General features: G+C 41.1%; 1 protein-coding gene across 2 annotated transcripts in view; it reads left to right on the top strand.

Annotated features, from left to right (window-relative positions):
• Nucleotides 1-27,322, top strand: part of ELOVL5 (ELOVL fatty acid elongase 5) — a 99,087-nt gene extending 71,765 nt beyond the window's left edge. For both annotated transcript variants that reach the window (XM_089679505.1, XM_089679504.1), the window contains exons 4-8: nucleotides 1,868-1,945; nucleotides 12,801-12,972; nucleotides 17,527-17,651; nucleotides 20,357-20,491; nucleotides 24,525-27,322. In XM_089679505.1, the coding sequence (XP_089535631.1) occupies nucleotides 1,868-1,945; nucleotides 12,801-12,972; nucleotides 17,527-17,651; nucleotides 20,357-20,491; nucleotides 24,525-24,656 (642 nt within the window). In that variant the 3' untranslated portion in view covers nucleotides 24,657-27,322. The remainder of the gene's footprint in view (nucleotides 1-1,867; nucleotides 1,946-12,800; nucleotides 12,973-17,526; nucleotides 17,652-20,356; nucleotides 20,492-24,524) is intronic.
• The last annotated feature ends 393 nt before the right edge of the window (nucleotides 27,323-27,715 follow it).

The following is a 27,715-nucleotide window of genomic DNA, read 5'->3' on the forward strand; positions in this document are numbered from 1 at the left end:
TAACATTTGCATCTAACTTTAAAGATGTCATTTTACTTTTGACTTGTACTACATAGTATACTCATGATTAGATGTATTTTCTTGTAGCAAGTGCCATGCTCGGGGCATTGTTATTACATCTTAGAACTCTGTAAAAGACTTTTTGTGGTTTGAGATCAGAACACTATAAATTTATAATTTAAAAAATACATCCAAAAGATGTGATACTAATAGCTTCCAGCATCAACATTAAAGTTGTATTTGAGAGCAGAATCCAAGCTGACAGGGCCAGTACACTTAGGTTTTATTACTTGAAGGACTTTTATGATGACTAAGCCATCTCTTATAATGATGTGTTCAGGTTTGAGATTTGGATGTGATCAGTATTCTTCTTTTTATCAAGAGACCATGCAGACTTTGTAGGTCAAGTTAGGGATTTTATTAGCAAAACTGACCCTACATGTGTGAAAAAACAAACCAGGTGAACTTGACCTTAAACTAATGTAGTACTTTACCCTACTTGGCACAACTGCTGCTGAGTCTGGTTGTGCTGAGTTAGCAGAAGCACTCAACCATCAAGTGTGGCACAGCCAAAAGTACATTTGTGTGCAGAAGAAAGGTGGCAGTATAACTTTTCATATATCGTAACTGTTGCATGGCTTAGTACAGGGGGTCATATGCGTGACTTAACATTATAAACTAAGGTCTGGTATTTAGCACTTATATGTAGTAAGGATATCAGGGCACAGCCAAGTTTATATATCCAAGCTTTGCGGTACTACACAAATCTCACACCACTCCTAAAATTTCAGTACTAATGTGTTTCTAACAGCTACCAATCAAATCCAAACCAGGCTTCTAAGTTTGAATTGTGATGCAGAAAGAGATACTTATACAGCGCAGGCTACAGAAAGTACACTCCCAATGCTTAATACTTACTCTGGCAGCAGCTTTGCAATGGCCTGGATACAGAAGATTACACAAAATTGAATGCATGTTCTGACAGCTGCAGTGTATGAATATTGTTTGTAACTGATTCATTGTTCTTGTAGTCTGAATTTTTTCTTCAAAGTAGTTCTAAAGGCAGAAGTGTGGTTTGTTTGTTTTTTTTAACCTTTTCTCCAGCTGCCCCTGAGCCCCTCCCCACCCCATGTTTACCTGAACCCGATCTCGATCCACAGATGTGCTTGAGAGCAGCGGCTCTCTCTCCTCAGTGACTCAGAGACATCAGTGGGAGCCACTGGCTCCTGCTGCTGTCAGTCAGAGAGGAGAGAGTGGGGGCAGTCTGAGACCTCTGTTTGTCAGTGGACTTTCAGAGGCAGCTCGGGAGCAAGCACCCACGAGTGCCACCATAGCAAGCAGCTTATTATGGGGGCACTCTGCAGGGGAGAGAAGCTAGGAGTACCGCCATGACCAAGGGGACCTGAGAAGAGGAGGATCCTTACCTGCAGAGAGCAGGTAAGTATGGCCGGTTTGTTATTTTAATTTTAAAAAAAGAGTGTTTACAATCACTTTAAAATATACTATCCAGCATCCTCTGTTGCAAACGTGTTGCATTTAATGTACTGTATATAGACATTATTGTATTAGGTCACAAGCATATTGTGAAATTGTGGTTGTTTTTGAAACTTCCTTGTAACAGCCAACTATATTGCTTATAAAGTAGCTAGCAATCACATACTCACTTTTAATAAATCTATATGGTGAAGGAGATAATTTTATTGGTTGCTAGGACTGACACGGAGTACATTTTTTGTATTAGATACATATTGGCATTCTCTACCGATGCAATAAATGGGACACTTTATGAATCTTTATGTGTACAATACACAGTGTGGAATACACTGTATGTACGTCTGTATCCTAACTGAAATGTTATCTTTTGTAGCTTGTAACGGGAGTATGGGAAGGAGGCTACAACTTCTTCTGTCAAGACACTCGAAGTGGAGGGGAAGCAGACATGAAGGTAGGATCATGTTTATCATTTATTGCAGAAGACTGAAAGGAGGCCAGGCTGATTAAGAACAGTATAATAAAATGAGGAGCAGTTAAAATCACTAAAAATAATCCATTAAAGCTCAGCTCCAGGACACAATGAAATTTAAATAGCGCATTTTGCATCAGTTACTTTACTCCTTAGTCTTGATTTCAAACACCTTTTCTTCAAGCAGAATTTCAGACTAAGGGCTCGTTCACACTAGGCTGTTTTGCCAACGCTTGCCAAACGCCCCTATAGCGTTTGGCAAGCGTTGGTCCGGTGTTTGCGGAGCGTTTTTAACGCTCGGCAAACGCTCCGCAAACGCCGCATGCGCGGTTTAGCGGCGGTTGCCAAGCGTTAATAACGCCCCACAAACGCCTATAATGCATTTGAGTGGTGTTACCGCTCCGCAAACACCCCGCAACCGCGTCGCAAACGCCGGCCGGGCGTTTGCGGAGCGGGACCATAGACGAGAATAGGAGGCTTCAAAGCCTCCTGACTCGACCAGAGGCGTCCGTTTTGCCGCGACGCGACGCAAACGCTCCTGTTAGAACAGCACCATGTGCTGTAATGTGCAGAATTGGCAGAGGCGTTTGGGAAGCGGTAAAAACGCTTCCCAAACGCCTCTCTGCCGCCTGCACACAAGGCTAGTGTGAACGTAGCCTTAACCTCACTAGTCTTAAAGATGCTTCCTCCCCCCTTCTAACACCCATGCTGACTAACCTGTATTAGAAAGATGTATGTACTTACTTATTTTAAGCCCACTCCTGTCCGGTCATGTGATCCACCTCCCCTGTGTCAGCAGCAACTGAAGGGGAGATGAGGGGGTACCGACAGCGGATGCGCCATAGGAGAATATTGGTGACTTCACAGCTCCAGGTTTTACCAGCTGTTGAGCACTCTCTTCTCTGCCCTATAGCCACTGCTGGCTGATACATGAGAAATCACATGGCCGCACCAGTACTGGCTAAAAATAGGTAATTTTATATACATTTTTCTTACACAGGTTAATCAGCATAGGTGTTAGGAGGGGTAAGGGGAGCATTTTTAAATTAGGTTTAGCCTGAAATTCTACTTTGTTATCCTGCAGTTTAAGGGATCAAAGTCAGTGTTTCTTCTGAGCATGAGCAAAGCTAATGCCCTGGCCTGGGAGACCTTTTTCGCTGCTCGTTTTTAACATGGGCATTGATCCCCCTCATTGCCCCTATGACTTCTGCCTCTGTAGGCTATGAGAGAGGAACTTGTCATGAAAGCGAAAACTTGTATATAGATCAGGGGTCTCCAAACTTTTCAAACAAAGGGCCAGTTTATTCTCCTTCAGACTTTAGGGCGGCTGTATTGTGGCCACCTAGGGAAGAAAATGTCCTGAGAATAAACATGGCATCAGGGTTGGTGGTCAGGAGGAGGAGTAGTGCCCCATTGTTGTTAGTGGGAGGAATAATACACCAATATCAGTGGAAGAAATGGTGCCCCATTGTTGGTGTCAGTGGAAAGATTAGTGCCTCTATCACTGGGAGGAAAAGTGCCCCAATGGTTGGATAAAGGCTAGCAAAGGGTCTCAGTTTGGAGACCCCTGATATTGAAAATCTTTATCCGCATCTTCCTCTTTAGAAGTGTCTGAGGAGGGTTGATTGGCCTGAGGAGGTTCTGAGACCAGTTGACTGGTTCCACAAAGAAAACTGGATGTTGCCAGAGTAGAGGATCCTTGCACAGCAGAAGTGAAAACAACAACTCTTATGGAGTGTCTTGACCTCTTGCTTGATGTGCATAACAACCTGTTGGTCGTCATCATCATCTTTATCCCTGGCTTCTTGAACAAAACAGGTTTCGTACAGGATTTTGCCTGCCAAAGGCACGAGTGCCACAAGTCCAGTTTAGACTGCACATAATGCCATCCCACTTCTAACTGCAACCACTGACGTTTTCTACGCTGTAAAAAAATCAGTGCAATAGGAATTTAGTTTGTTTAGTGAGAAACCATAAAGGGTTACCTACTGTAAAAAGTATGCCAGCACTACAGCTTCCCGCATCGGAGCACTGAGAATTCACCAGGTGGTTAATGAACCAGGAAACAGGACATGATGAAACAAATGTTTATATATTCAGAACAAATAAGAAATTAGAAATCTGCACCAAACATTGTTAAAATTCTGCACTGTACATACACTCACGGGCCACTTTAATAGGTACACCTTGCTAGTACCGGGTTGGACCCCCTTTTGTCTTCCGAACTGCCTTAGTCCTTCTTGGCATAGATTCAACAAGGTGTATGAATTATTAGAAGCATTATACTGCTGGAAGTAACCATCAGAAGATGGGTACACCGTAGTCATAAAGGGATGGCCATTCTCCTCTGATCTCTGACTAGGCATATTCGTCCACACAACTGACACTCACTGGATATTTTCTCTTTTTCGTACCATTCTCTGTAATACTAGAGATGGTTGTGCGTAAAAATTCCAGTAGATGGGCAGTTTTTTAAATACTCAGACCAGCCAGTCTGGCACCAACAAGCATGCTATGTTCAAAGGCACCTAAATCCCCTTTCTTCCCCAGTCTGATGTTCAGTTTGAACTTCAGCAAGCCGTCTTCACCATGTCTGGATGCCTAAATGCATTGATTTGCTACCATGTGATTGGATGATTAGCAATTTGTGTTACCAAGCAATTGAACAGGTGTACCTAATAAAGTGGCTGGTGAGTGTAGATCACCTATTATGAATATTATTTTTTTTTTTTATGTAAAAGTGGAAGTACAGTTTAAATAGCACACATGGGGTCTGGTCAAGTGCCTTCTGCCTGCCCAAAGCTGCTGTTGTACTGAGGAAGCATTCCAGCTGCCATTAGACCCATAGAGGTAGTAGCCAGGGAAAATTAGATGTGGGGCTCGGGTTTTTAAAGGCAATAGCTGGGAATATTTTAATAGGCCTCTGGGAATAGTCCCACTGATAAATGGGAGCCACTTATGTCCACTCCATCCATAAACCAATAAATGTAAGGGAAATCATCTCACAGAGAACATCTGATAGGCTCATGAGGAGGACGAAAAAACACGTCCATTGAATCAGTCTCAAAATGTACAGTGGGGAAAATAATTATTTGATCCCTGCAGATTTTGTAAGTTTGCCCACTTACAAAAAAATGAAGGGTCTATAACTTTTATCATGTGTATTTTAAATGATAGAGACAGAATATCAACCAAAACTCTACAACACATGATACAAATTTTATAAATTGAGTTGCAGTTCAATGCGTAAAATTAAGTATTTGATCCCAAAGCAACACATGGCTTAGTACTTGGTGGAGAAGCACAGAGGGCAGACTTACCTTGTTGGCAAGTACAGAGGTAAGTCGTTTCTTGTAGTTTGTTACCATGTTTGCACACATCACAGGAGGAATTTTGGTCCACTCTTCTTTACAGGTCTCCTCTAAATCCTTAAGGTTTCTTGGTGGTCATTTGGCAACTCGAAGTTTCAGCTCCCTCCAAAAACTTTTTATAGGATTAAGGTCTGGAGAGACTGGCCACTCCATGACTGTAATGTGCTTCTTCTTGAGCCACTCCTTTCTTGCCTTAGCTGTGTGTTTTGGGTCATTGTCATGCTGGCAGACCCATCCATGACCCATCTTTAGTGTTCTGGCTGAGGGAAGAAAGGTTCTCATCCAAGATTTTACAATACTTGGCCCTGTCCATTAGCCCCTCAATGCTGTAATGCTGGCCTGTACTTTTAGCAGACAAACAGCCCCAAAGCATAATGTTTCCACCTTTGTGCTTGACTGTAGGGATGGTGTTCTTAGGGTCATAGTCAGCATTTTTCTTCCTTCAAACACAGCGAGTCGAGTTAATGCCAAAGAGCTCAATTTTGGTCTCATCTGACCACAACACTTTCTCCCAATCCTTCCCAGAATTATTTAGATGTTCATTGGCAAACTTCAGACTTGCCTGCACAGGTGCCTGACTGAGGAGGGGGATCTTGCAGGCACTGCAGGATTTCAGTCCATGGTGGCGTATCTGTGTTACCAGTGGTTTGTTTGGTGACTGTGGTCCCAACAGCCTTGAGATCATTCACAAGCTCTTCCCATGTAGTTCTGAGCTGATCCCTCACTTTTCATATGATCAATCTTACCCCATGAGGTGAAATTCTGCATGGAGCTCCAGACCGAGTGTGATTGATGGTTATTTTGTATTTCTTCCATTTGCGAATAATAACATCAACAGTTGTCTCACCAAGCTTCTTGCTGATGGTCTTGTAGCCCATTTCAGCCTTGTGCAGGTCTACAATCTTGTCCCCGACATCCTTTGGCAGCTTGGTCTTGCCCATGGTGTTGCTCAAGAAAGACATTCTGTGGACAGATTTCTTTTATATACATAACGAGTTGTCGTTAGCAGATTTATTGACAGGACTAATCCGTGTACCACATGAGCTCTCAGCCAGTATGTAGAAAGCCAGAATTACAGTCAGGTCCATAAATATTGGGACATTGACACAATTCTAACATTTTTGGCTCTATACACCACCACAATGGATTTGAAATGAAACAAACAAGATGTGCTTTAACTGAAGACTGTCAGCTTTAATTTTAGGGTATTTACATTCAAATCAGGTGAACAGTGTAGGAATTACAACAGTTTGCATATGTGCCTCCCACTTGTTAAGGGACCAAAAGTAATGGGACAGAATAAAAATCATAAATCAAACTTTCACTTTTTAATACTTGGTTGCAAATCCTTTGCAGTCAATTACAGCCTGAAGTCTGGAACGCATAGACATCACCAGACGCTGGGTTTCATCCCTGGTGATGCTCTGCCAGGCCTCTACTGCAACTGTCTTCAGTTCCTGCTTGTTCTTGGGGCATTTTCCCTTCAGTTTTGTCTTCAGCAAGTGAAATGCATGCTCAATCGGATTCAGGTCAGGTGATTGACTTGGCCATTGCATAACATTCCACTTCTTTCCCTTAAAAAACTCTTTAGTTGATTTTGCAGTATGCTTTGGGTCATTGTCCATCTGCACTGTGAAGTGGCGTCCAATGAGTTCTGAAGCATTTGGCTGAATATGAGCAGATAATATTGCCCGAAACACTTCACAATTCATCCGGCTGCTTTTGTCAGCAGTCACATCATCAATAAATACAAGAGAACCAGTTCCATTGGCAGCCATACATGTCCACGCCATGACACCACCACCACCATGCTTCACTGATGAGGTGGTATGCTTAGGATCATGAGCAGTTCCTTTCCTTCTCCATACTCTTCTCTTCCCATCACTCTGGTACAAGTTGATCTTGGTCTCATCTGTCCATAGGATGTTGTTCCAGAACTGTGAAGGCTTTGTTAGATGTCGTTTGGCAAACTCTAATCTGACCTTCCTGTTTTTGAGGCTCACCAATGGTTTACATCTTGTGGTGAACCCTCTGTATTCACTCTGGTGAAGTCTTCTCTTGATTGTTGACTTTGACACACATACACCTACCTCCTGGAGAGTGTTCTTGATCTGGCCAACTGTTGTGAAGGGTGTTTTCTTCACCAGGGAAAGAATTCTTTCATCCACCACAGTTGTTTTCCATGGTCTTCCAGGTCTTTTGGTGTTGCTGAGCTCACCGGTGCGTTCCTTCTTTTTAAGAATGTTCCAAACAGTTGTTTTGGCCAAGCCTAATGTTTTTGCTATCTCTCTGATGGGTTTGTTTTGTTTTTTCAGCCTAATGATGGCTTGCTTCACTGATAGTGACAGCTCTTTGGATCTCATCTTGTGAGTTGACAGCAACAGATTCCAAATGCAAATAGCACACTTGAAATGAACTCTGGACCTTTTATCTGCTCATTGTAATTGGGATAATGAGGGAATAATACACACCTGGCCATGGAACAGCTGAGAAGCCAATTGTCCCATTACTTCTGGTCCCTTAACAAGTGGGAGGCACATATGCAAACTGCTGTAATTCCTACACCGTTCACCTAATTTGGATGTAAATACCCTCAAATTAAAGCTGACAGTCTGCAGGTAAAGCACATCTTGTTTGTTTCATTTCAAATTCATTGTGGTGGTGTATAGAGCCAAAAATGTTAGAATTGTGTCGATGTCCCAATATTTATGGACCTGACTGTATTGTTGGTTGGTAGGGGATCAAATACTTATTTTACTCACTGAACTGCAACTCAATTTATAACATTTGTATCATGTGTTTTTTCTGTACTTTTCATTGATATTCTGTCTCTATCATTTAAAAACATCTATGATAACAATTTTAGAACCATCATTTTTTTGTAAGTGGGCAAACTTACAAAATCTGCAGGGGATAAAATAATTATTTTCCCTACTGTATGGAAATGGGGTGCTATAGGGTAGAAGTGAGACAAGGGTCTACCCATATGTATGCTGCCATGGAGTCATTCAGGAAATGTATTTACAGACAGCATATTATGGTAAAAGGAAAATTTGAGCTAACTGAATTCAATTAATCATCTGTCAGCATGCAGCTTCCTTCAGGACAGATGAAGCAGAAACCCTGCCAAAAGCAAATTACCTTGTTGTTTAGCAACTGCCATTCCTTTAATCATTCGATAGGATTGCAAGAAAAATATATGCGGTGAACAAGAAAGAAATGGCAAAAGTCGGAGATGAAATTGATGGATCTGTTAAAGCATAGGCAAAACCAGCTTTGATGCTTTTGCATCCACTTTTCTGTTGACCTGTATTTTTGCAATGAAGCATTTGTATCCTCACATAACTGCTCAAGGCTCCTACCATCTGCATGTCTCAGCTCAGGAAGAGACATGCTATTGGCTGCTTAGGCTGAGAATAATGAAATTGAATCTGTCATGCCAGAACTAAACTTCATAACTCCCTCAAGCTGCAGGTATCACGACTATGGGGTTCATGTGTCTGCTGTCACAGTTCCAGGCAGAAAGAGTCATTGCGTAGGCTGGTTTGGCAAAAGCCAGGCCTTGCACTCAGAGGGAACCTAGAGGGATTGTTAGGTGAGAAGATTTTCTGCCAGATTGCATGCTGGCACAGTGGGCAATAAAAAAAACGGGGTTTAGGTTGGCTTTAAACAATAAACTACCGGCAAAATGCTTCTGGTCTGGAGTTACAATAAAGTAGACAAATCTTAACAAAGCAAGCCTTATCCACCTGGTAGAGATATAATATAATAAATATATATATATATATAGGAACACTTTGAAAACACATCTCAATGGGGAAAAATATGCTGGATATCTATACTGATATGGACTGGGCAGTATGTTAGGAATGTAAGGATGCCCCATCGTTTGAAAATTATCAACCTACAGAGGACTGAATTCAAAGACACTCTGAAATCAAAGTGAAAAAATTATGCAGCAGGTTAGTCCATTTTGCTGAAATTTCATTGCAGCAACTCAGAATGGTACTTTAGTAGTTTGTATAGCCTCCCACGTGCTTGTATGCATGTCTGACAACGTCGGGGCATGTTCCTAATGAGACGATGGTGTCCCGGAGTATTTCCTCCCAGATCTGGACCAGGATGTCACCGTACTCCTGGACAGTCTGAGGTGCAACCTGGCAGCGTCAGATGGACCGAAACATTATATCCCAGAGGTGTTCTATTGGATTTAGGTAAATTCCTGCATCCTCCAGGAATTGCCTGCAACTTTCGTCACATGAGGCCAGGCATTGTGCACCAGAAGGAACCCAGGACCCACTGCACCAGCATAGGGTCTGAAAATGGGTCCAAGGAATTCATCCTGATACCTTATGGTAGTCATGGTGCCATTGTCTAGCCTGTAGAGGTCTGGTTGTCCCTCCATGGATATGCCTCCCCAGACCATTACTGACCCACCACCAAAATGGTCATGCTGAACGATGTTACAGGCAGCATAATGTTCTCCACAGTTTCTCTAGACCCTTTCTCGTCTGTCACATGTGCTCAGGGTGAACCTGCTCTCATCTGTGAAAAGCACAGGGCACCAGTGATGGATCTGCCAGTTCTGGTGTTCAATGGCAAATGCCAATCGAGCTCTATGGTGTCGAGCAGTGAGCACAGGGCCCATTAGAGGACGTCGGGCCCTCAGGCTAACCTCAAGTTTGTTTCTGATTGTTTGGTCAGAGACATTCACACCAGTGGCCTGCTAGAGGTCATTTTGTAGGGCTCTGGCAGTGCTCATCCTGTTCCTCCTTGCACAAAGGAGCAGATACCGGTAATGCTGATGAGTTAAGGACCTTCTACGGACCTGTCCAGCTCTCCTAGAGTAACTGCCTGTCTCCTGGAATCTCCGCCATGCTATTGAGACTTTTTGCAATGGCATGTATTGATATGCCATACTGTAGGAGTTGGACTGCCTGTGCAACCTATATATTCATTTATTTAGTGTGTGTGTGTGTGTGTGTGTGTGTGTGTGTGTATATATATATATATATATATATATATATATATATATATATATATATATATATATATATGTGTGTGTGTGTGTGTATATATTTACAGAGACACATACACTAACTTGGGGAAAATAGATTATGGTATGGATTTTAAGGGAAACCCTATGTCAAGATTTATGGATTTCGGGGGGACCCCATGCCATTTTGTAAAACCATTTTGGCATGGGGCTCCCCTCAAAATCCATATTTCCAGCAATTCTATTGTTTACATTTAGCTGTTAGCAGGGAACCCTGCTAACAGCTGATGACATAGGGTTTCCCTTAAAATCCATACCAAATCAGAACGGCCTGGTGCGGATTTGGGGGGGGCCCCCCACACTGTTTTTTTTTTTCCTCAAATTATAATTGCCGGCAATTCTATTGTTTACATTTAGGTGTCAGCAGGGAACCCTGCTAACAGCTGATGAGTAATCGGTTGTTAAGGATGCGGGTGGCTGGCTTGATGCCCACTCCCTAGCGACCAGCTGTTGGCAGCTAAATGTTTACATTTCACTGCTGACAGCTAAATGTAAACAATAGAATTACCCACAGTTCAAATTTTAGATGAAAAAAAGTGTGGGGGTCCTGCCCCCCAATCCATACCAGGCCTTTCTGGTCTGGTATGGATTTTAAGAGAAACCCTGTGTCAAGATTTAAAAAAAAAAAAAAAAAAAAGGCATGGGGACCCCTCCATCCAACACACAGATTTTGAGGGAGTCCCATGCCAAAATTGTTTTACAAAACAGCATAGGGTCCCCCCCAAATCCATGCCACACCCTTATCTGAGCATGCAGAGTGGCAGGCTAGGAAAGGGGGGAAGAGCCCCTCTGTCCCAAATCACCCCCCCGATGGGCATTTGGGCTGGTATGATTTAGGAGGGTGGGGCGCTCGCTCATCCTACACCCCACCTTTCCTAGCCTGCCAGGCTGCATGCTTGGATAATAGTCTGGTATGAATTTGGGGGGGGACCCCAATGGCATTTTTTCTTTTTCATTCTTTTTACATTTGGAGTAGAGTTCCCATCAAAATCCATACCAGACCCGTAGGGCCTGGTATGGATTGGTGGGGACACTCATGCTGTTTTCGTTTCTCACATTTTAATTGCCGGCAATTTGTGTTTACATTCAGCTGTCAGTGGAGAACCCAGCTGACAGCTGATGAGTCATCTGTTATGGATGCGGTGGCTGGCTTGCTAGCATGCTCCTTTACAATCAGCTATTTACTGGTTGTTAAGGATGCCAGCGTCCACCGCTAAGAGAGGTAAAAAATGCTGGAAACTGGCTCTTAACAGCAGTTAGCAGTGTTTAGGAGCGTTCATATTTTTTCTGCTGTTAAATTGCTATGGACACATAGAATAACACTATTTGTTTCTAGAGGCAGAAAAAAAACCTCTCAGAAGTAGCTGCTACTAGCTCATTTGTAAGTCAGTGCGCATGGAGCTTCAGGGTGTAACATGTAACATCTTGCTGCTTGCACGAGGTACGAGCAGACAGATTACACTGATAGTTTGCAAGAGCTGTGCATTAAAACTGTGATCTGCTGATCGCTGGTGCAATGCTTTACAGGCTCCCAATAACAGAAATAATAAATGCACATTTTTTTTATCTGCAAAAAGATGTGCATTTATTATTTTTTTTTAAAGGTGAATGTATCCTTTAACAGATCAGGTTATCCACAAAGTGTGAATCTGTTTGCTTGCAGATTTATCCAGTCTCCTGTTTATGATGAGTGACTGACGGGATTTCTTAAAGCCATTTTTTTCCATTTTGGATGGAGTTGGGAAGGGTTAAAGTCGTCATCCTATATTTGTAAATTTACGTCAAAACATAAAAATAACAGCAATAAATACATCAACCAACAATCCAACATGGCCTTGCAGGGCTCAGGTTGTACATAGAAAATTCAAAACATATAATCAGTTACATAGGCCCGGAGGCTTTACAAACTTCACCCCCCCCTCCCAATCCAGGCAACACCCCTGTGAGGTACACTACTCTCGAGTAAATTAGGAGCCCCCTAATTGGCCCCCTGGGGTAACATGACTTCGATTCCTTAAGAGCAAAAGCCTAAAGCTATGGTTGCTACAAAATATCTGACCTAGGCCTCACACCTGGCCTGCTGTCTGTTACGGAATATTGGGACTATACAGTAAACCTGAGTAAACACATGGATATTGGCCAAAAGAAGAGGTAGGTGTTGAAGGTGTATTCAGGAGAACCATATCAGCCAGGTTGGAACCACCCCTCAGGAACTAGTGGAAGAACGGTCTAGCCAGGGCTGCCATATGTTTTGGAACTTGAGACACCCCCTGCATCCTTTATTTTTTAAATATCCAGCAAACAAGAGGTATCAGTATGTCAAGCACCAAATCCTGAATAGTTACATTCTACTGGTATTTCTTTTTATTATTATATAAACACCAATATACTGTACTTGTTTGTTTCACAGATAGTCCGAGTCCTGTGGTGGTACTACTTCTCCAAACTCATTGAATTTATGGATACTTTTTTCTTTATCCTCCGCAAAAATAACCACCAAATTACCGTCCTGCATGTTTACCATCACGCCTCTATGCTTAACATTTGGTGGTTTGTCATGAACTGGGTACCTTGCGGACACTGTAAGTACCTTGAGATGAGTGTTACAGTACTGAACACTGCTTGGTTTTTGTCTGACATCTGTTTATCACAGTTTTCTTCATATTTGCTATGTATTAAAAGCTTTGCAGTGTCAACTTGTGCACATCCAATATTAGCCTGTGGTGATTGTGGCCAGAAATAAATACCTTTTCCCACAAAACATGGTGGTGGAAAACCCGTGTCACCCTATATAAATGTTTTCAATCTCAATCTAAATCTGCTTTTTTTTCTGGTAAGACGCTTCGTTAGGTTTTTTGTTTTATAGCCAAGTTAAAAAAGGAAACCAAATTGACAGGAGGTGGCAGCAAAGACTAAGTAGCCGTAGGTTTGTCTTAGTTTTCTTTGCTACAGTTTTCAGCTCCAAGCTTTGTCATTGAGATGGCAAATACTAGCCTTTAGCCCTTGGTCCATGTCCTTTTTATGCAGACCCCCCCCCCCGCTGCTTGTCTATCTCCCATGGTTTCTCCAGGCTCTGAAATCTTGACACTGCTTTTTGGACAGCAGTGTCTGATGTTAGTCACATCTTGAAATAATGATTAAACAATAAAGTCATTGTATCCATTAACCTCTGCAAATGTGTTACTGGGTGATTCATATACTCTTCTTACGGTATAGTAAACCACACAAACAATAGTTTTAATGGAAGTCATATGTTGTCTGTGTCAGTAAAAGTTCTAGTGTTGGCAAAACACTACGAAATCAAGATATACAGTAACACATCTTTTGGCTAGGCCTGCTTTTATGGCCTTATAAAGAAGTGATCACATTTTTTTGTCTTTTTTGCTCTTTTGGATAGAGTGGGAAAGAAATGGACTGTTTGTTAAGTTTTGATTGATGGCTATGTCACTGCTGTGGAAGATGCGCCCCTCTGTTGGGCCCGGAGTTTTAGAGTTGTCACACAAAAAGGTACAGGAAAATCTCCCAAAGTTGACACATTTTAGTGACATCAGTTTAGGAGCAGAATTTTACTAATTTTGTAGAGCTTTCCTTTCACTTCCATTTGCAGGAGCAGGAAGTGGAAGAAAATCTCCCCTAAAAAAATAAGAATCTGGGGTTTTAACCCTTCCCTATTCTATATCTCTATGCCACCTGACATGCCACCATACCACCTGCTGTTTATTCAGTGGAACATCTAGCAAGCTTTTCTGCAATAAATTGTGCACATGCTGCACAAAAGCATTAAAACAGAACTAAACTCAGTGATACTCTCACTTTTGCTTCAACGGTCCAACGTCCACTAGGTCCCACATCTGCATCTTCTTCCAGGTATAGGTCTTCAGCCATCTTGATTGGCTGGCGCAGAACAGCATCTCTTTCACGCATGTGCAGGAGTGCAGCCATCCCAGCACATGGGGGCACTGCTGACATGTAAACTGAACTGCATATGCACTGCTCTTTGTACATTCTATAGCAGGCTGTGAGCAGGCAGGTAGGTTTGTTTTCATTACCGAGGAAACATAGCATGTCTCTTCTGCAATAAAATGTCTGCCTGCTTGCAATTTTTTTAAATATTATAGTTCCACTTTAAGGGGTGATATCTGCTGCATATTGTCTATCATGTGGTGACCCTCCACTATTTCTGTCTTTGCAGGGTAATAAAGCTAATGTGAAATGTTAGAATATGCTGGTCTTGATTTTCTACACATTTACAAGCAATTCCCTTATCACTTTCAGTAACCTTCATAAAAAGAATCTCATGTAGGAGGAACCTAGTTATGTGACCACTAGTTAAACTGGAAATACCACCTACATCATGAAGTCATCTCATTTTCTTTTAAAAACCTTTCTAAAAAAAATAATTCTACATCATCGTGCAGCTACTTACATGACAAGATTAGCTACTGTTTTTAGTCATAAAACCTGTCTTGATAACCTGATATGATTCTGGTCTTTTCCAGCCCTGTTTAGAATACACTAGAAAACTATAGACCTGTAAATCTGAGCTTCAGGCAAATTGCTAAATACACAGTTAAAACACATGCATAGAAACAGTTTTACTTACAAAAAGGTTTGTAACATTGTTAAGCCCGTCTTGTTATTCTGCTACCACTGTTGGACAGCATAGACATGCTGGTGACCTCCCTTTTATCCACTCCCCTACTCAGCTTGTTACATGGTAAGGAGACATCACCACACCAATGAGGTTATCAATCTGCTATGTTCTTCTGTAATCAAACTAACATGAATATGTCCAGTCCGGACACTTGTAGCCATTGAGAAATACTGTGAGTTGTGATTGGTCACAGCTTGTCACATGGTACAAGGCTGTTGTGAATATCCTTGTACCATGTGACCTCTGTGATCATTCACAGATTTCACACGTAGTAGGCAATGATGTCAGCAAGTGACATCTTGCTTACTACTCTGTATGTGATCATTGATTGGCCAATCAGTGATCACATGATCGGGACCTCGCACAGAGGTCCCGTATGACGATCGGTGTTCCACTGTGTCCGGAGGACACAGCGGGCACTGGATCGTGGTGCTGAGCGCTCCCAGGGAGCGTGCACAGTCCAAAATGGCAGGTGCCGTTTATGAACAGCAACCCGCCCCTGGACTGCCACCGCCCGGTCATTTATATACATGGGCCGGACAGCAAGTAGTTAAATGGTATAATGACCTAGATTTTATCTTTTAAAAGTCACTGTTAGGATACACATTTCCTAATGATAGTGCCTCCTAAATAAATGTCCAATACACTGGGGGACACAGAATCTGATGCAGCTGTGTATGGTAGCCAGTCAGCTTCTAACTTCAGTTTGTTCAATTAAGCTTTGGCAATAAAACCTGGAAGCTGATTGGTTTCTGTGCAGAGCTGCGTCACATTTTGCACCATGCAGTTTTAGTAAATAACCCCCACTGTATGGGCAAAGATGTGTAGACACCCAACCATCACACCTTTATGAACTTTTGTGGCAATAACGAGTTTCTGGGGCCACACATCCAACACCTGATATGTCCTGCCATCTGCAGGAGGAAGAGGAGAGGACAATTAAGGAGCAGCTTGAAAAGCAAACATTTATTTGTAACACATCATATTCATGTACCAGAGTGGTTGTAAAAACTTACAAATACCCAGTGAAGTGACTAACCTCAGGTGATACAGTGAGATGAAACAATTCCTCCTACATTACGTTGTACCTGGTTATCTGCATATTTGCTTTTCTACACCTATTTAAAGTGCTGAAATGATAACATGAGAGTTCAGAAAACAGGGAGGGAGCTGGATTTACACTCTGCAGAGCTCAGTGAGGAGAACTCTGAGAACTGATTGGAAGGAAAAGACGCATCCTCCTCCACATGGCACACAGGAACAGGGCTGAGGCTATCAATCTGCTGGAGGCCCCTCCCCTGTCGCCATTTTACTCTTGGTGTCAGGAAAACTTGTCAGAAGTGACTCAAGCTGATACCAGAGGGATGAAGCAGTAGACAGGAGTTACATTCAGTGCTCTGGATTGAGACAAATATACACTATAGAAGGATATGCTTTGTTCATATTTCATGTCTGAGGTTTCCAGCCACTTTAAGGACATTGTAGGGAGGTTTTTGGGAAAAGCTAGTAAAAAGGGGGAACTAATTCTTTAAAGCGATTTTTAAAGCTGCTTTTTTTTCTGAAAACAATAAACATGTTATACTTACCTGCTCTGTGCAGTGGTTCTGCACAGAGCGGTGTCGAACCTCCACTTCTGGGGTTGCCTGCTGGCGATCTTAGCTCCTCCTCTTCTCTGAGTCCCCCCTTAGGAAGCTGCTTGCTGTTGAGGGATCTTGTGCAGGCTTAAGCCCAAGGTGGGTTGTGCGCGCCCAAAAACACACACAGTGCAGTCCGACCCCGCTCCCTCCTCACATGATCTGGCTGACAGCCGTGGGAACCAATGGCTCCCTCTCTTGCTGAGTCTCCTGTGAGAAGATAGAGGGGGGAGAAGAGCTGCTACAGACATGCACAGTACTAGATCAAGTTCAGGCTCCAGTACGTGTTTCAGGGAAAGCTGGGGGGGCAGCTTTTGAAAGGCTTTTGTTTACTTTAATGCAGAGAAAAAATGCATTACGACTGATTGGTTATAAAATAGTTGCAGGCAATACTTTTCAATAATATTTGGTAGCTTGAATATACTATCTAGGAATTGCAGCAGCTGTGCTAAAGTCAGAAGATCCTATCAATTTACCTTAATGTGAATTTCCTCTGACTCTGTCACCCTCATGGAACAGTGCTTTCAGAGCAGGGCAGGGCTTGTCCTGTCTTGCCATTCATTCTGTGCTGTGCAGCCTCCCTGCTGCTAGAAAACTGTCATGGGGAAAGATTTTTTTCTGAATGACACAATGTCGTTCATTTACTAAAGGTGAGATGTATGTTCACTTTGTAAAGTGAATTTTCACTTGGCTCAGTGGAATACCCAACCATATGCATTTTAAGTTGCGAGCAACAGCAAAGTTCAGAAGAGATGAAATAGAGGAATTCTTGGGTAAGAATAAGAGCTTTTACTGTGCATAGGCTGTCATCCGTGTATATCACCTACTGCTTTATTTCTGTTTTCCAGCTTACTTTGGTGCTACGCTCAACAGCTTTATTCATGTTCTCATGTATTCCTACTATGGACTGTCCGCTATTCCAGCCATGCGCCCATATCTGTGGTGGAAGAGGTACATCACTCAGTGCCAGTTGGTAAGCTTTCACGTCTGTATTTTGTTTTGTTTTTTTCCCGTGTCCTGGCTGTCTAGGAAAACACCACCCACCTGTATCTCTCCATTGCCAAATTAGACCTTGATAGTCATATCCTCTTGTTAACAGCACAAATACTACCCAAATACAGTAGTTATCAGTAGACATTTTGAAGAATTACTCCTTAGTAATTCTAACAGCATTTTTCGGTGTCAGCAATAATTTATTTTTATTACTTAGCCACTTGCCTACCGGGCACTTATACCCCCTTTCTGCCCATGCCAATTTTCAGCTTTCAGCGCTATCGAAATTTGAATGACAATTGTGCGGTCATGTAACACTGTACCCATATGACATTTTTATAATTGTTTTTACACAAATAGAGCTTTCTTTTGGTGGTATTTAATCACTGCTGGGTGTTTTTATCTTCTGCGCTATAAACAAAAAAAAGCAACAAATGTGAAGAAATAAAAGTTTTTCTTTGTTTCTATTATAAACTTTTGCCAACAGGTAATTTTTCTCCTTCACTGATGCATGTTTATGAGGCTGCACTGATAGGCAGCACTGATGGGTGGCATTGATGGGCACAGAGGCAGCACTGATATGCAACGATGGGCACTGATAGGCGGCACTGGTGGGTGGCACTGCTGGGCACAGGTCGGTAGCACTACTAGGCACTGATGGGTGGCACTGGCGGCACTGCTGCGCACAGGTGGGTGGCACTGATGATCAGTGCTGATCCATCTTCAACAATTGCCGGTTATCGGCAGTATTTTCCTCATGCTGTGGCAGCGTGAGAAAAGTGCAGCCGATAACCGGCAACTGCATTTACCGGTGATCTGCTGTGTCATTGGACACGGCTGATCACGTGGTAAAAGGTCGCTGTGATTGGCCTTTTACTACATCACGTGATCAGCTGTGTCCATAGGACACAGCGATCACAGAGATCGCCAGGTGCGCACATTCTGGGAGAATGTCATATGACGTCCTCCCAGAACTGGACAACCGCGCTGTAGCTGTCATTTGGCTATAGTGCGGTTGGCAAGTGGTTAAAATTTAACTAAAGGCAAAACTTTTTTTTTTTTTTTTTTTTTTAGTTTTTTTTTTAGTTTTGGATAGTGTGGAGAGGGATTAGAACACCTGTCAGGATTTTAGTGTTGTATGTGTGCCCATTAGGGAGATTCACCCTCTTTTACTATTATCATTGAAAGTAAGAAAAAATCCCATATTTTGGATTGCACCCAGAACACTAATAGAGGCAAAATCTTTCAATGGAAACAGTTCTGGTGACAGGCCGGGATTCCCTCGCTTTGGAGGGATTTGTTCTCACTTGCTGTTCTGTCTGTGGGACAGGATTTGAAGGGAAATCTCCCCAATGGAACACAGATGGCAAAAAAAACTGACAGGGGTTATAACCCTCCCTTACTCTATCCAAATGAAAATAAGTTTTGCTTTTTGTTACACTTTAAAGGAGTACCCCAGCTAAGATACAAATCACTAATATTTACATTGTGGTCGATTTACTATATTAGGCTGTCCACCTGGCAAAGTTGATATTGGTAAATAAGAAAAGCTGTGTTTCCATATCAAGCATGTGCTAGCAAAATCCTGTATTTTTTTAATGATTGGGCATTCATTGTGAACACAGTTTCACCTTATTCACCAACATTCACTTTTCAATGTGAACATGCACTTTGTAGTATCTAGTTATGTGTATTTGCTGTTTACTGTATTTAAGCTACAGCTGGATCTTGCTGTGTTACAAATAGGTTTCCAGTAGTTCACTGCAAGCTTCTAATCAATGACGTTCTATGTATAAAGGTGAAGAAAAAATGCTGCGCTACATCAAAAAAATTGCACAATACCTGTGAATCAAAAAATTTGAAAAAATAAAAAATTAAATACGAAAACCAAGAATCACCCAAACCAAAACAAAGAGTAATTATTTTTAATCACCCAAAAAAGTCATTATAAACTCAAGTCCAATCAAAATAGTGTTCTTCTGTAAACCCTCCTGTGGATAACGAAAATATGTGCAGCTGTTACAAATTCCAGTGAGAAAACATCCTCCACCATATATCTGCTCACCTCACGCAGTGTGACCTCACATTGTACAATACTAGGGTCTAACTGCACTTTTGGTCCCAATTGGACTCAGAAGATCGTCTTGTTGAATGAGGTCTCCAAAGTATGTTTCCTCATAAACGTCTTGGTGTCATCCGTATTCCTCATTAAAAAGAACTCCACATAGTGCTTTATCCTTTTAAACTTTTATTAAGCAATAAAACCTAGCGCAGCATTTTTCTTCACCTTTATTCTTCTTATTTGCCATGGGTTGTGTGCACTAGCGGCTATAGTATTTATTTGTGTGTGTGTGTGTGTATTTTTTGTTTTTTATTCACCGTCGTAAGCGCTTGAGTTATTTAATTTATAAAGGAAGTTCTATGTACTGTGTAAATTTGTGTGTTGGTACAGTGTGTTCCCCTTTTTTATATGACTTTCTTTCACAATATGAAAGCTTCTGGATTCTAATTATAAATTTACAATGCACAAGATATATTTATTAAAAGGACAAAGGTCAGAGTGATAGTGCACCAAGTCTGATTTTGAAGCATAGGTTGCATACGTTTTGTAAGGTATTGGTTCTTCTCTGCTTACAATCTAGTGTTCTGAATTTGACCCCCTGCAATTTTGTTATTTTGCTACAGACTCAATTTGTCCTGACAATGACCCAGACCAGCTGTGCGATGATTTGGCGCTGTGCTTTCCCAATGGGTTGGCTGTATTTCCAGAACTGCTACATGATCTCTCTGATCATCCTCTTCACCAATTTCTACATTAAGGTAAAAACCCACTGCTGCAATAATGTATAGAGGTATTACATGACCGTAAGGTCAATTCACCGTTTAAGTTGTTTTTAACTGTGTTTTGTATTTTACCTTGGGACAATTTTATCTGTAAAATGGTTTATTTGCAAACAAAAATACACTATATTGCCAAAAGTATTGGGATGTCTGCTTTTACACACACATGAATTTTAATGGCATCCCATTCTTAGTCCGGAGGGTTCAATATTGGGTTGGCCCATCCTTTTGCAGCTATAACAGCTTCAATTCTTCTGGGAAGGTTGTCCACAAGGATTAGGAGTGTGTCTATGGGAATGTTTGACCATTCTTCCAGAAGCGCATTTGTGGGACGAGAAGGCCTTACTCAGTCTCCACTCTAATTCATCCCAAAAGTGTTCTATTGAGTTGAGGTCAGGACTCTGTGCAGACCAGTCACATTTCTCCACCCCAAACTTGCTCATCCATGTCTTTATGGACCTTACTTTGTGCACTGGTGCGCAGTCATGTTGGAAAAGGAAGGGGTGATCCCCAAACTGTTCCCACAAAGTTGGGAGCATGAAATCGTCCAAAATGTCTTGGTATGCTGACGCCTTAAAGAGTTCACTTCACTGGAACTAAGGGGCCAAGTCCAACCCCTGAAAAACAACCCCACACCTTAATCCCGCCCTCCACCAAAATTTACACTTGGCACAATGTAATCAGACAAATATTGTTTTCCTGGCAACTGCCATACCCAGACACGTCCATCAGATTGCCAGACAGAGCAGCGTGATTCGTCACTCTAGAGAACACACCTCCACTGCTCTAGAGTCCAGTGGTGGCATGCTTTACACAACTGCATCCAACGTTTTGCATTGCACTTGATGATGTAAGGCGTGGATGCATTTTCTCAGCCATGGAAACCTATTCCATGAAGCTCTCTACGCACTGTTGTGCTAATCTGAAGGCCACATGAAGTTTGGAGGACTTTAGCTATTGACTTTGCAGACAGTCGGCAACATCTTTCATTTCTGTCCATTGAGGAACACAGGAAGTCTTTAACCTTTGAGTTATACTGCCACCTACCCCAGTTATTAAAGGGCACTAAACTGTTGGCCAGCCCAGGATATCCCCCCCTGCTTCTATCATGCCTCAGATTTTTGTTATTGCAGGGTAATGAAATTTTTTTTTAAAAACTACTTGTCCAGGGACTAAATAGATATCCCAATCTACTTGTCCCTCATGACAAACTAGTAGTTCAGATAAAAAAATAAATAATTTATAACCAAATCCATATTTAAATATGAGTTGCTTTTATGTCTAGGGCTTTTGAAAACTTGCAGTTTTTGCACATGTTTAAAATATCATTTTAGGCCTGAAAATTACACAAACCCCCCAAACATTGTATATTTTCTGAATGCATACACCCTAGAGAATAAAATGGTAGTTCCAATTTTTTATGTCACACAATATTACCCCAAAGGTGCACAAAAGAGCATAAATGAACCATTTTTTTTTGTAAAATATAAAAGATGAGGTTGCACTGAGTAAATAGATATCCAATATGTTAAATTTCCATGCACTCGTGAAACGGTGACAAACCTTAGCACCCTCTATTTTCTATAGGCAACACTTTTAAAGCCCCTTATAGGCCATTAGTTTAGTGTTATGGAGGAGGTCTGGTGCTAGAATCATTGCTCTCATTCTGGCCTGCGTGGCGATAAGTAACTTGTATCTCAATTGATGTTTTCAAGCATAGGCACCCCAGTGTGTGCTTTTACATTTGTATGTGTGTTTGGGGTGGGGGGGGTGCCTCAAAGATTTTTGTTTTTTTTTTTGGGAGGGGGGGGGGGTTATGTGTTTTGGGTGTAAGTTTATTTTTTTACAACTAAAAAGAATAAAAAAGTATATATATTTCTACTTAACTTTTTTTTTTTTTTTAAATCATCACAGTGTTGATTTTTGGTGACAGATTCTCTTTATTGAGACATCCAGGGCCTAAAAGACTCTGGATGCCTCCTCTGTATTCCACTGGATGTAATGCAGTGCACATCGCACCGCATTACATTTTTACTCGGCCTTGATGGGCGGCAATCTGTCAACTGGGACCCAGAAGTGACGTTGTGACGAGGCACGTCAAGACTTTTTCGCTCTCGTTTCTCCCCTACATCTGCCGGCACCCGCTGAACTGGGCCCACAGATGGGCAAGCAGAGCCCGGGAGACATAGTGGGCAGGTGGGCAGAGGCTGGCATTGTAGTGGGCTGTGTGGAAGCAATTTTGTGGCAGCGCAGCCATCCAAATGGTTCCACCTGACTTGTGAGCCCTGCTGCTTCAACTACATGTCCCAGGCTTCAGGCGATATAAATTGAAAATTCCTGCAGTGTCCTAGGAGGATGGATGTCTGTTCTCCAGCTTTGCTGAAGTAAAGATGAACCAACTATTTTTTTTTTTGTTTTTTTGTTTTTTTTTCCTCAATCAGGACTCCTGTCTTCAATTAGCATCTGTCTAACACTGCTGTCCCCAACCTGGCTTTTGGCTAACTCTTCCAAATCCTATTTGACTGGATGTTGCATGGATAGCCTGGAAGCAGCCTTCAAGCACAGGGTTTTGTGTAGAACACTTTCCAGATGCTGTGGAAATGAATGCTGATATCATTTGCTGGGTGAAGTTTTGCACGTGCTTTGCACTTTTTTTTCTGCCATACAGAAGAATTATCAGTCTGCTGCTGCTCATGCTACAAAGAACCACGTGAAACTTTGATCTTTGATTTATTTCCATTCTACAGTGACTTTTGTCACCCCCAGTCACCCAGTTATTTGCTGACTTGGATTCCAGAGGTCACAAGTGTGCGCCTGCTTTCTTTTCAGTAAATTCTGTGTCAGGGAGTATTTTAAGGGATGATAATCTGTGTTTAATTTCGTTAGTTGACTGTTACATTAAAATGCTGCAGACATTGGTTGCACTAATTGACTTTGAGGAAAAAAAGTTCTCTATTGAGAAAAAAAAGAGATGAATCTTTAAAACTAGCAAACAGTGTATGGTAAGAAATACTACGAGTTACTGTATGTTGTAGGGAAATGACCCTAATATGTCATTTAATATATAGCTTCACCTTATTATTGTTGAGAGGAGATGGCAGTCATTATCGAATCAAAGCTATAACAAAATACAAGACTGTGTAAAACTGTTGCTAGCTGAATCAAAGTAAATGTATAGTCTTTTATGCTTGTGTAGGTCAGGGATTTACCATTTAGTGAAATCAGGATCAAAATAAGGGCGCGCCTGATCCTGAGCATTTGAAAAAAAAAAAGAAAAGAAAACCCCAGTAGCAATGGCAACAATTATATTTGTTTCCTTAAAGGACACCTGAACGGTAGACATGTTTTAATGTAAGCAGCAGTATTATTAGCAAGCAGGTACCTACACTTGCCTGAACGACATTCCTATTTCGAAAAGTACTTCGGCGAGAGCTCCCTTGAATTTTGTTGCAAGTTTCAACTTTGTAAAAGTCAAAAATGGTACAATTGAACTGTGATGTGAAAATGCTTCGGCCTGGAGATTGACCACATGTGCAACTGAATTGTGGTAAGGCAGGGAATTGTCAGATGTACCCCAATCCCAGGATGTATCCTGTACTTCTGGAGATTCCTTCAACAGAACAGGGAGGTGAGGGTACCACAGTAAATATAACAATGGTTACTAAAAATGATGCTGCTTAAATATGTTCACCTGTACAGAGATGTTTCTGGAAAGAATAATCCTTACTTAGAAACATTTTGATGCTGTATTCATGTGGATATAAAAAAAAACTGTTTAAGCTGCCTATTACACAGTATTCAAAGAATACAGTTTTATTGAAATTCAAAGTATACTTTTGTAAAAGAAATGAATTAAAGTAGGCCTCATTTTTAAATGTACATCCTTTAAAGTGCTTTGTCAATTTTGTGTTTCATTATTTTGTATTTTTCCAGGTAAAATTGTCTGCTATTTATTAACTAACCAAAAAACCCCCAAGAGAAGTGGAATAAAGTTATGTTGTTTTTTTCCCAGACTTACAGCAAGAAAGCTTCTTCTAGGAGGAAAGATTACCAGAACGGCTCGGTGAGTGCAGTAAACGGTCACACAAATGGCTTTTCATCGCTGGAGGACAATGTCAAGCAGCGTAAACAAAGAAGGGATTGAGCAGTACACCCAACGGCCATTTCGCTACGCCAGAAGATACAACATCAGATTGAAAGCACAGCAGAGTCTGTGCAATGACACCCTTGCAGCTACTGTAACGATTCCTAGTTAATATAATGTGATTAACGTAGGTCTTAACAAATTTCAGCCATTTTAACTATGCTGTATAAAACATGGAAATTTCTCACAAAACTAGCAGCAGTTAATATTTAGTCCTGCCCTCTTATTTAGCTTTCTGCACCCTGTGATTTTCCTGCCATTAATCTCCTGCAGTTTTCATTCACCCAACCAGCTGTTTATATTGTAGATGTCCCTCTGAGCAATGGCTTCCCAGCTGTTTTTACAAACCTTTGGTAGGTAATACTAGGCATTCTGATCTGAAATGTCTGATAAAGATTATTGCCTATAGCAACCAGATTCTTTCCCCCCAATGGAGCATTTGGAGACATTGGACAAAGCCTTTGTTTGGCAGCTTTAGGTAGCTGTTTTACCTTCAGACAATTTTGATAATGAAAATGGCTGCTGGAGAACTATAAACTATATGTCTTTCTCATGAATAATGTTCTTCCAGTTCAGATAGGTAGCTTTGCCAATAGCAATAGAGCCTGACTTTGATTAGAAATCTGGCAGCTATATTTTTCCCAGAACAGCTAGTGGGCCTAAGTGTAATAGTGCGCTGGAATAGGCTCCCGAGCATATGTTCAAATGTACCCCACACATCCAAAGTCCCAGCTTTATCTTCATCATAGACCTGTAAGCTGCAGCCACTGCTCAGTTCCCATTAGATTACCCAATGGTTTGTTTCTTTCACACTTTGGTGCACTCACAAATATTGGCTACTTTGCCTTATATATTTCAGAGCTGTATATTTGTTCCAAAGCACCCTTGTATTTATTCCTCAATTTTAGATATCTTTTAGTTTTAGATATTCTTCAGTCCATAGATGATCTTGTGAGTCACATTCTATAGGTAGAATATTACAGTTTCATGGATATTTATAAAAATGCCTTTCATGTATAGGAACAAGGTAGCAGTAAGGGCTCCTACTCATGACTTTTATGATGCATCCTCCTTCATCTGAGTGTTGCTGGATTTCTAAGCTCCTTGGTACCATTTACCATAGAGATAACTGTTGTCTATGATGAACACAAGTGTGTGTACACACTGTTCACAGAGAAGTACATCGAAAATCCTCAAGATCATTTACCTCTTATGTGTATTTATGTTTATTGTATGCAGAGAGAGCTCTGAACAGTAACTGCTGCTTAGTGCCTCTTCAGTGCTCTGAAAGCGAATGAGGGCAGAGATTCAGTGATTGTGTGCTCATGTGACCTTGCTATAGACCATGGATACACAAAGTATTACTGTAGTATATACCACTGCTGTTGCCTTACTAGTTTCATATAATAGGTGCTGACTAGCAATATTCAGTTACCAAGAATTATTATTCATTTTCTATTGCAGGATACCCTTGTATTTGTAGGTGTCATTTGTATCGTGTAGTTTGAATAAACATGCCTTAACAAGACAGCATTTAGTTAACAGAGCCTATAGCTTCCTTCAGTTTAGGTATACATATGCATCATTTTAGAAAGTGTTTTTTTTTTTTTTTTTTCTTAGACCATGCAGTTTACAATTATTTAAATTGTAACCATTGCCTCACACGCACATTGGAAGCAGCCATTTTGTACTATGAACAAATGTTGATTAGAACACAGCAAGTTCATTTAAAATTGGTTTGACCATCAAAACGGCTGCCTCCACATTAGTTAGTGACAGGTACACTTTATTGAATGAAAGATGACTGCAAAGTAAAGTAAACTTTAGATTTCTGTTATTTAAATCCAACGGAGTGTGTCTATGTCCCTGAGGAAAAGCTTTCTGCCTTTTTTTTTTTTTTTTTTTTTTTTTTTTTTAAATTCGATCACACGGTTGTGTGTTGTTTAATTTGTTTTGAAGTTACTTGTTTTGTAACTCCTGTAATGATATTGCACTTAAGGGAACCTTATGGCCTAAAGCATACAGGTATAACTGAGGTGCTCAAATAATTTGGGCCACAGTGGAATATGTACCTAGAGTTGTTAAAATTGGCATGTACGTGGATGGACTAGTTTAAAAATAAAATACAGAATATTGCTGCCTGACTTTGACCTAATGTTAAGCAATTGAATCCATAGCACTGCTGCCTCCTGTAGGCTTTTGAAGGCACTGCATAATATCCTATGGTCTGCCCAGTTTGCTTGTAGAGTACTTGTGTCCTGTACATACAAGTGGCAGGTAATTTGTGGAATATAGAAATCTACCATGACAGAATTACATTAAATGGACATGGCAGACACCATCAAATAACATCCTTTTGCAGTGTTGCAGATGATAATATTATGCCCCATGTGATCTGCTGCTCAATTATCATTGACAGTTTGTCTTTTTTAGTGGCAGTGTCTTTAAATCCTGTTTTATTGTTTCTCTTTTAATTCAATGCAATAAGGGATGACAACACATTTGTTGTGATATTCCCTGCAGTGAGCAAGTTAGTAATAATGATGCCAAGGAAGTTGTATGAACATGTTTGTATGTTTTATTTCCTTTAGTTGCCTAACGTCCACCACTGGCAAAGTCATTTATACAGTAATGTCTGTTAATATATTAAAAACACAAAATGCTAATGTTGTTGTATTGGTGCTTTTATTAAACTGTTTCTTGTGCTGATATATTGAACTGAATCAGGTGGTATTATGCACGGTTTAATTCAGACTGGAATGGCTAAAAAGCACATCCAAGTGCTGGCAATATAAATAAGCATACTAAATATATGCCCAAAATAAAAATATAAGATGGAAAGTAGGGATCAACAGTTGTTTATGCTCAAACTGTTTAATATCTTGCAAAATAATTGAAAAAAGTAATTGGTGATGGGTACTACAAATGAGCACATCCTTCAACTTTTAAGAAGTCCTCTGCTGAAGAGTAGGAAATGGATCTTTTACCTTACCAGTGCCTTTTTGCTTCATTTGACCACATTGAAGAGATCCCCAACTACTGGTACAAGGGTGAAATGA

The sequence above is a fragment of the Staurois parvus genome, unplaced genomic scaffold (genome assembly GCF_062004578.1).
Source record: "Staurois parvus isolate SC_StPar_1 unplaced genomic scaffold, SC_StPar_1.0 ptg000226l, whole genome shotgun sequence".
Lineage (NCBI taxonomy): Eukaryota > Metazoa > Chordata > Amphibia > Anura > Ranidae > Staurois > Staurois parvus.